We start from the raw sequence: 9,805 nt of genomic DNA on the forward strand, positions 1-9,805 counted from the left end.
GCTTCAGGATCTGTCCTTCCAGTGAGCACCCAGGGCTGATTTCCTTAAGAATGGATACGTTTGATCTTCTTGCAGTCCATGGGACTCTCAAGAGTCTCCTCCAGCACTATAATTCAAAGCATCAATAACATGAATATATAGTAGAAACTGATAGGACATGACAAAACATCTTGGATCTTGCCTAGCAGATGCACCGATCTACCTACCTACCAGGGACGAGCAACCTGTGGCTCTGTCAGTATTATTAAATCCAAATTGCCATCAGCCCCAGACAACATGGCAAGTGGTTAGGGATAATGAGAGTTGTAATCCAACACTTATTTACAGAGCCACAAGTTGCCCACATATGAATTTTAGGTCAATATATTCAGCCCGACTATCAAGCTGTTATTCCAACAGAAGCTTCATTTTGTTGAAACTGCTTCCCTTTTAAAAAAGCTGTCCTCCAAGACTGGTTTAATAGTTACGGTGTTTGTAGGCAGGGCCCATTTACTGGCAGAGAAATTGCTACAGTTGAGCCATTTGGATACCTTCTCCTTCAGATTATTATAGAAGCCGTTTCCTGCCTAGTAGGAAACTTTCTAGTCTAGTTGCATGCTGTAAGCTCAATAACCAAGAAATTCCGGTGACTGAAGTGTCGGCAAAACCTTAATGGATCATACTAACAAAGAGGAGGAGGAAGGAGGAATGTGCTGAATAGGGGCTGGAGAGGCATCTATAGAAATGAAGGGGACAGCTGTTGGATAAAGATAGCAAAGTTTATCCCTTTCTCCCCAAGGCAACATCAGCACTGACGCTTCCAGTGACAAGAACAGACTTGGCCATGTTCATTGTGGGTCTCACAGTCAAAATCCATGGATCAGCCATGACTGTGCCTTGTGTCTAGCTTCTGCTATTTCTATGCTGATCCATGTGGACTCTAAATCTGTGCTAAAGGGTGGTGAACAGCAGTTTACCAGCATCAGGATTCTGAGGATTCTTGAGCAAGGCAGCTTCAGTGGGATCTCCTGACCTGGCAGAGGTGGGGTGTTCAAACTGCGGATTCTCTCAACCTTTCTCTGACCCTCTTAGGTGCTCCATGCAAACAGGTGCTTGGAGCATTGGGCCTTTTTGCTTCTGTTGGGGCTTTGTTGAATGCCTAATCTTTCACCCAGACTAGTGAATAGTCGTAGGAGGAGCACAGGCACAGAGCAGATTTGCCACAGCATCGTATCCTTCATGTTTAATGTAGACTTTGTACCCTTTTGTTTTGCAGCACATTCCCACTACTTGTATGGTTATACACTGGCTGCTTTCCGAGATTAGGCCAGAGACCAGACTGTGCCTGCTCCTTGGCTCCAAAGAACAGAAGCTACAGGCCAACCATTTCAGGCCACATGGCCAAAAGAAGATTCTTCCTCCTGCTTGTACACAACCCCTGATTTCCTGTTTGGTGTCCTTAAACCCCAATTATATCTGTGGCTTCCCATTTATCTCCCCCGTTCCCTTGGCTTTAGACATGCTCTCACTGAGAAAGAGAACAGACATCTCTCTCCCCACTGTGTGTGATGCAGTGATCTTGATGTAGGTCTGGTAAGACATGGAAGCACCTTAATACTGGTCTGCAGCAGTCCCTGCACCATTATCTGCCTGTGTTTCATTTTGCCAATATGCCTGAGAGCAGCAGTAGCTGCTTGTTCCCACCGTACAACTCGGACCCAATAAGACAATCGCTAAGGAGATAAAGGCAATGATGAGACTATGGGAGACCCAGCTCTGAACTCTCCCACAAGTGCAGCAGCAGGCATTTCTGCTGGGAATGCCCACCATGCCACAGGCAACAAGGAACGTCTGCCAATGGGCAGTATTGTTCCTCTGATGTGAAAGGGCCAGGGCTGAAAGCAGGGCATGGAGGTGCTTGGTGGAAAGGAGAGAGTAGCTACCAAACAAGTTTGTATGTCTTCCAGGTCCCTTTGTCATGTATGAAATGAAATCTGACGCTGGGAGTACAAGTGATGTCCTCAGATCTCTGTTGGGTAAACAGTAAATGCTCTTATCTTTCCCTGTAGACAAACAGAAAATCTCCCCTTTCTTCTCTTTGCATTTACAGATAGCCTGTGATCCAAAAAGGTTCCTAGCTGTTTCTTCCTTCTAGGGTAGGATCCGTTTGTCTCCTCATGCTGCCTTTTGCCTAGTGTGGCCCTCTTATTACTGACGTGGTATTTCTTGGTGGCTGGAATGCCCTATACTCATACCGTGCTGTTTGGAAGTGCAATATCCAAGAGACTGTACAGTTGCAATGTCTTTTTGGTGTACAACTTGCCTAATACAGTATTAAATATTTTTTTAATTTAAAGAGTAAGTGATCCCTTTATATCAACAACCTCTTTCTTTTGTCATATTATTGGTACTGCATGGATTCCAAACCCTGCAAAAAAAGTCAGGAATGGGTGTATGTGTGTTCCAATAAATCTGATTTTAAAGCAAGGCTCGGTGGATTCATAATTCTCTTCTGCATTAATGCGGATTCTCTGGGCACGATGTTTGTGGTAACTGGTGGCATGTGAGCCATATCTGGCATGATGATGCTTAATTGGCCCACTAGTTGACTGAACACTTCCTATGGTTTGATGGAGCATTCTAGCACCATCTTACATCCTTATGTCTGGGTGGGATGAGAAGTAAGGAAAGCCCAAAGCCACCCACCTTTTCACTGTAGTCTCTTTACTTGAATAAGGCATGCCAGTCAGAAGCTTTTAGACCCAGTCATCTAGGAGTCCCTTGGCAGGCCCAGGGAATGAAGATGTAATGATGTTATTCTTTTGGCATCTGCATCAGGGGTGTTTCAAGGGCCCGTGTGCACAGAACATTTTGGGGCCTTGGATGCACCGATTCCTTTTTTGGGATTTCACAAGGCGCACACCCTTTGTGTTGATCTTACATATGTAGATCCCGTAGCAGTACATATAACAGACATGGGCAGTTGACCCCTAGACATCCAATAGCTGAAGCACATTTAAATACAGGGATACTCTCAAAAAAAAAGATTTACTTGAGGAATGTGTATGAGTTACAGGGCTCCAATGCACATCAGATTGGCTACTGTGGAAAAGAGATTGCTGTACTAGGTGGACCTTTGATCTGATGCAGTATAGCTCTTAATTTTATAATTCATGCAGAGAAACAAATGACAGGGTGGGCAATTTTGCTGTTGTTGTTTTTTTTACACTGGGTTTTGATGGATCTAATCGTATCCAGTACAGAGATATGAGATAATTACAACATAGGTTGAATGGCAAAGTATCAAGAAATGAAATAGGATCAAAGAGGGTGATTCTTTTTTTGGTAGACAAATGCACAGAGCAACCCCAAAATCCAATCACTACTTTCTCGCATAGAACCAGGGTATGCTTGAGCATTTATGCTCTTGCAAGAGGTAGCACTGGAAATTGTGGCTGGACTTCCCTCCTTTTGCAGGGATCAGCTTTTATGTCCCTGGAAGTTCTTGAGAGTTCCATTTTATGAATGTAGAGGAACAACAAAATTCAGAATAGTTGCTGGAAAAAGGGAAATTTCCATGGCTATGTTCTCCTTCTGCTGTCTGTTCAGGTAAAGTAAACCTTGAGCAGTTTGTCACAGGGTCCACGACAGTAGCGAATACTTGGTGTTAGCTGGGTGTCTGACACTTGGGATATATGTGTACTGCCCCTTTGGTACGGCATAGCATATTTTGCTTTGTTCCGATGGAATGAATGAGGCCAGGCATCAACTATAGTAAGAAGGGGGCAAAGACCACAAAGTTATATTGCCCAATACATTTCAGTTACTTTGATTCAAGACTTCCATAGGAAACCAAAACTCTTCCACACAATCTCAAAAGAAATTCAAACAAAAAAATCCTTTATTTTTTTAAAAAAGAAATCCCACAATAAGTTAGCAAAAATACAAAAAAATAGCAACTTCACACAGTAGAAAAGACTTCAGAGGCAGCATTTTATATGGCTTCTGGGCCTGGAAATTGCAGACTGCCAAAAGAAGTTGGTCAGACAGTATTTTTAAAGTAAAATAAAAAAATACACACTTGCACACACCCACATTTCTTTAGAAAAAAGACCATTGGCCCCCAAAAGAAACAAAACTTCTACAAAAACGGAAGAAAGAATAAAGGCCACACTGGAATCCTTCCTTTACACAGGAGTGTAATTTCTCACACATTTAGTGTTCCCAGTAATACATCAGAATGCTTTGATCAGTCAACTCCAGCCCAATTTCCAGAGGAAATGAGATCCATAAGCTTATCAGTAAAGCCATGATACCCTTCCTTTCTGGAAAGCAAGCAGACTATGAAAATTACTAGGCCCCTCTCTCATTAGCTAGCTTCTGGCTGGGGGAAAGCAGAAGAAAAAAGAACCACTTTTCAAGTGTATGGAATTGGATAAGTTGCTTCAGTGGTTAAAGTCTATGACTTTGGCATGGGAAATAAAAAAAAAAAAATCCAGTGTTAGTTGGGAAGGAGAACTTTCCCCCCTTTGGAACATCATCCAGTGTTAGTGAGGAGAGCAGAGAAACTTCTCTTAATTGTAAAGTCCTAGTATCATGTTTCTTCTACCCTACAATCTGCGGGTAATGACTTTGGGGGTTTTTTTTGAATAAAGAAAGACTGAGATGGACATCACTGTCTGGATCCTCAGTTCTGAGCCCTCTCCTCTTGGAACGCAACGGCCACATCCTCCACAGCAATACTGTCCACAATCGAAGACAGCGAATGAAGATTGTGGTCTTCGGAAGAATCATCACTCAGCAAATGATCTGCGGAGGACAAGAGAGTGACCTTAAGCAGGTGGCTTTCTCTGAGAATTTGGTTGCTGCTGAACAAGGGTAGAGGGAATCCTAGGTGGGGGGAAATAAAGGCTCAGACTATTTGTGGAATGTAGCTTAGTGCTGTGTATGCCTCTCTCTGTCTGAAGGATGTGTTCTCTCCCCCCTACTCCACCCCACAACCTTCATACTAAATTTAATGATACTCAATTGCAGGCTAAAGCACACCAACCCCATTTTTTGTACACCTCAGCATCCATTGCACCTGCAAGAAAGGATTCTGTTCCAGTTCATTTGAATTTCCTCTGATTTCTAATTACAGAAGAAACTCTATTCATTTGTACAATGGCAGGAATTTAAGAAGCATGTTATTAAACATGGTTATTAAAAAAATTCATTTTAAGTTAAAATGTTTTTAATTTTAATATAAGGTGCGGAAAGATCCTCTGCCCTTGATGACATTCCGCTGCATGGTTACAAAAATGAATCCTGGGACTTTTGGTTTGGGCTATTGCTCTGGTTTTTTAATTTCCTGTTGTACTTTAGCAATGGTGTACAACTGTATCAATACTTTTGCAGAGCTTTTTATCCCATCAAACTGTTGGTAGACACCTTTGAAAGTCCGTCAGAATGATATGGTATATTTTAATATAGAACAGACAGGTTCCAAAAAAATACGTGCTCTATCAGGGGACAAACGGCGTCAAGCCCATCAGCTTGTCTCTTCCTAATCAAATGGTCTCTCAATTCTGATTTTTTTTTAAATCAAAGCTGATTCAGATCAGAGGGAGAAAGAGACATCTTGATAGACCAATGGATTTTTATATTGGATGTCAACTGCTTATGGAAAAGCAATTATGGATAGAGGTTTTGGGGACAAATTGGTTTAATGATCAACCAACATTGTGGGATACCTGTGCTTAGAAACTCAGAAGCTTCATCACTATGTGTGGCTTTCCTACCTCTAGGACCTTGGAAGCAGGCATCAGGAATATGCCTAGAGAGGTGGAGGGGAGAGAGCAGAAAAGCCTGGAAGGAGCACTTGAGAGTGATGGTGCTGGCTGATGGCAGGGCAGAACCTCCAAAGAGGAATTGGTCATTGGACAAGGCTTCCTGCTTACCTCCAGGATGAGTGCTAAAGTCTAGCTGGGTGCTCCATTCAGGGCTGCATGAGGTGCTGCTGGATCCATGGTCACTAGTCACCTGAAATTGGAAGATGGAGGCTGTTAGGATTGGTTACATTTAAGGATCTCCGTTAGGAATGTGCCCTTGCATTTGTTCCTTCACTAACTCTCAAAAGTTATTTTTGTCCTTTTAGCATCCTGTATGGAATTTATTTGTTATTTTGCCAGGAATGGTCTCTCAGCTGTCTGATTGAAAATACTGACAAAGTCCTAAAGGCAGTGAAATGGCATTGTATACAGGATCCCCCTGGAGTTTAGATTGGGGTGTGTGCATGAGCTTATTGTTTGTGTGTGTGTGTGTGTTTGTGTGTGTGAGAGATGATGATGTAGTTTATAGCATGTGGTACTGATGTTCCCACTGTTCTTTTTGCTTTGTGTCTGCATAATTAAAGAAGTGCCATAAATGTGTGTTGGGGGGAAAAAGTCCTGTAACCTGAATTCCGAGCCAGCAGTACAGTAGCTTATCCTCACTCAATGGCAATGTGTGTACAGCCATGCTGTGTGCATGTGAGTTGGGGGGGCAGGTGGGTAGTATGCAGCTGTTCATTACTCTCTCTTAAAAAAAACAAAACAGTCTGGATGAGCATTCCAGAGCCGGCTTTGTGCTATATGGGAGCATGCAGCCTCCAAAAAGTAAAGACTCCTGAAATGATAAGGTAGCTTGAAAGAAGATGGGGTAGCCATGCTGCTCTCTGACCTTAAAAATAAAGGAAACTACTGCTCATGGATGAGTGTTTAATTTACTCCAACAGAGCCAGAGGGCACGTTTTGCAAAGTGAGGCAGATATGAAAGGGGAAGTTCTGTTGATTTTCACAACATATCCCACACAACAATCAAGTTATGCCTGGCCACCACATTCTTTGTGTTGCGGTAAGGAGGATAGATTTGCATGTGTGGAGAATTTTCCAGGTATGAAACAAGGAATCCTTCAGGGCTAGTAAACAGAAGTGCAGCTATCCTCTGTTTGCAACTAATTAACAGCTGGGAATTTCCTGGGCTTAAAAGGTGACCATGCAAAACACTAGTTTTCTTATTCTTAGAGACCGGGAGGTAGACACCCTGCTTTTTAAATAGAACTGTTAGATGTTGCAAAATACCTCAAAAATTCTCTAGTGCTGTTCCTCCCAAACCCTTTTTGAAATTGATCAACAGACATCAAAACACTGGTTACTGCTCAACACAATGGAAGGGGAAGATCAGTATAAGCTGCAACCAGCCCTGAAGTTTACAGCTTTGGTTTCAGAGTGCAGCTAGTGTGAAACAGCTTTCAGAAGACAGGAAGAACAATTGCTTTCACACATTTCTTTCTTTTATCAACAGCTGTCTTCCTGATTTCTGTATTATTATTTTTTAAGTGCAGACATAGCAAAAATAAAAAATGTAAACCATAAAGTGTCACAGCCTGGAAAGGACAGTGCAGCTCCAAATGAATAATAGTATTAACGCATGCAAAGATCACATTTACAAATAATAAAGCTGTAAAAATAAAAATATTCTCCACCTCTGCATTCCATCATTATTGATGTTTACATGTCAATGTCAAGAAGACCATGAAACAAAATGTGTAGCAAGATCTAGATCCTGAAAAGGATGCCCTGAAAGGTGGAGCTAGGCAAGTCCCTCAGCTACAGGGAAGCTTCAGAAGAGAAACTCAGTAATGTTTCTAAAGCATTTGTTCACCTTTTAATCGCCTCTTCTGTCCCCTTTGGACTGTAGGTCCAGGTTTGTACCCAAATGCCCTTGTGCATCTTTAAATGGAGACCCAGTAACCCATCTGAACTCGACAGGTGTCCAGCTATCAAAGCTCCCCCCCACCCCCAGCCATACTTTCTCATTGGCACATATGCTAGAACTCGCTTCTGAATTGTCATCTGTTGAATAAAGTCCTGTATGCTGGTCACTTTGGTTACAAGGGGTTCACCAGTCATGGTTCTGCTCTTTATTCCCATCTTCTATGTAGACAATAACTAGCTGAATGGTACTTAATTGTAAGTGGGATGTAGCAAGGTAGCCACAACTGCACTTTTGGAGAAACACAACGAAGAAATATAATATATTCCTGCAGGTTATCCACTAGCACTGCATGCTGAGAACATGAAGGCTATAACTCAACCAATGTTATATGGCAACATTATACTAAAATAACTCTTTCCCCCACTGTGATAAATTCACTTGGAGGGGGCGGGTGGAGTCTCCAGTCCATGCTGACTTTTCTGCATCAATTCTCAGGCTGGCTTTACAATCACCTTAGGCTGCATAAATGGTGAGAACCAGTGCAATTTTTTCCAGGAAAAAAGGTTCCAGAACTCACCACGAACACCTCATTTGTTCTCTTTACAATGGCAATAGTGCCCACCTGAGAGCTGCTGGAACTGAATTCCAGTGGAAAAGCAGCCCTGGTGAAAACATGTAAGGAAACATGATGCCTGCTATTCCCTGCGAAGATACAGCTAACACAAAATATATGTATTCTATGCAAGATAGGTATGGTGTAGGAGCCAATGACTGAAACTAGAAAAGCTGGCATTCACTGCCAACTTAGAAATTAGGAACATCTTGCTGGGTGCTCTTGTGGAAGGGCCATAGTTCAGTTCTGCTTTGCATGCAGAAGGTCCCCAGGTTTTCTATGTAGGGATGGAGATGCCCCCTGCATGAAATGCTGACTGTCAGTGTAGACAATACTGAACTAAATGGATAATTTATCTGACTTGGTATAACTCCTATATTCCTATGTCCATGGGCCGAAATAGTCATTCAGTAAGAGCGACCAGTAGAGTAGTCATTTGGCTCCTACAGTCGGACGGTGGCGTGGGTGCTCTTATGCTTGATGGCGACCGCTCGCTCGTACCCTTCCCCTGGCACTTACCACCGCTTGGGTGCTGGAGTTGCAGTAGCGCAGTTCTCGCTGGTCCCTCTCCTGCTGATTGAGAGTGCTGAGCAGAGCTTGCAAGCGCTCAATGTACTGGATGGCGCTGCGCAAGATCTCCACCTTGGGAAGCCGCTGGTTGGGGTTCAATAAAGTGCTGCGCTTCAGAGCTTCAAAGGCCTCGTTGACCTTCTTCAGCCGGCGCTTCTCCCTCAGGGTGGCAGCCCGGCGCCTGTCGATGGAGACGCTTTTCCTCTTGCACACTTTGCACGCCCAGGGCAGACACTGGCCGGGACTGTGGTCTGGCAGGGTTGAGGCCTTCTCCTCTAAGCCAGCCCTGACTTCGGGGCACAGGGTCATGGCTGCTCGCTCTTGGTAGGCCGTCTGCTCGTAGCCGTGCAAGCGAGGGCTCAGGTAGTTTTCCCCGTCGTAAAACCTCTGGTCTGCAAAAAAGTAAGGGTTGGTCTCAAGGAGTTCCATGGTGAGCGTCTGGCAAGGCAGAGCCTGCGTCAGGGAGTGAAACTCTGGCTCCTCGCACCAACTGCTTGGTGGCATTTAAACCCTGTGCGGGCATTAAATCATGGAGATAAATATAGCAAACCTCCAGGAAACCTGAGCTTGCCCTAAGCTGCTGCTTCGCATCAAAACTTGTCCATCTGATTTCATGTACTCTCCCTGTGGGGATTAGTCTGTTGGTTGGGGTAGTGCTGTGTGGCTGAAGGGGGTGGGGTGGGGGAGCTGGCATGTGCTCCAGAGAAGCCCAGCCGCCTCTCAAACAACGGCCCCATTGGATTTATTTTCACTTGCTCTCCTACAATGATCTTGATGATCAGTCGGCTCCCTGAGCTGGCAGCTCTGCACAGCATTCCTGCCTCATCTGCTGCTTTCAATTACTGCTCCCTGCCAGTCGCAAGGCCTCTTGGCCCTCCTGAACAGCAGCAACGCAGGGACAGGCAC

At 44.0% G+C, this 9,805-nt stretch overlaps 2 protein-coding genes across 9 annotated transcripts in view; one reads left to right on the plus strand and one right to left on the minus strand.

The window, feature by feature from the left end:
- Window positions 1-2,466, plus strand: part of PPFIA4 (PTPRF interacting protein alpha 4) — a 107,034-nt gene extending 104,568 nt beyond the window's left edge. For all 8 annotated transcript variants that reach the window (XM_083508456.1, XM_083508457.1, XM_083508458.1 and 5 more), the window contains one exon: window positions 1,256-2,466. Coding sequence is in view for 3 of the 8 variants with exons in the window: in XM_083508457.1 (XP_083364583.1) it covers window positions 1,256-1,305 (50 nt within the window). In the remaining 5 variants the exon portion in view is untranslated. The remainder of the gene's footprint in view (window positions 1-1,255) is intronic.
- Window positions 2,467-3,855: 1,389 nt separating this feature from the next.
- MYOG (myogenin) lies at window positions 3,856-9,403 on the minus strand (the record flags this gene model as incomplete). The annotated part of the gene is made up of 3 exons (XM_083508695.1): window positions 3,856-4,788; window positions 5,919-6,000; window positions 8,849-9,403. 3 exons carry the CDS (start codon window positions 9,401-9,403, stop codon window positions 4,667-4,669), a joined length of 759 nt encoding a protein of 252 aa, XP_083364821.1. The 3' UTR covers window positions 3,856-4,666.
- Window positions 9,404-9,805: the final 402 nt, after the last annotated feature.

The sequence above is a fragment of the Podarcis liolepis genome (genome assembly GCF_965112155.1).
Source record: "Podarcis liolepis genome assembly, chromosome: 6".
NCBI classification, from domain to species: Eukaryota; Metazoa; Chordata; class Lepidosauria; order Squamata; family Lacertidae; genus Podarcis; species Podarcis liolepis.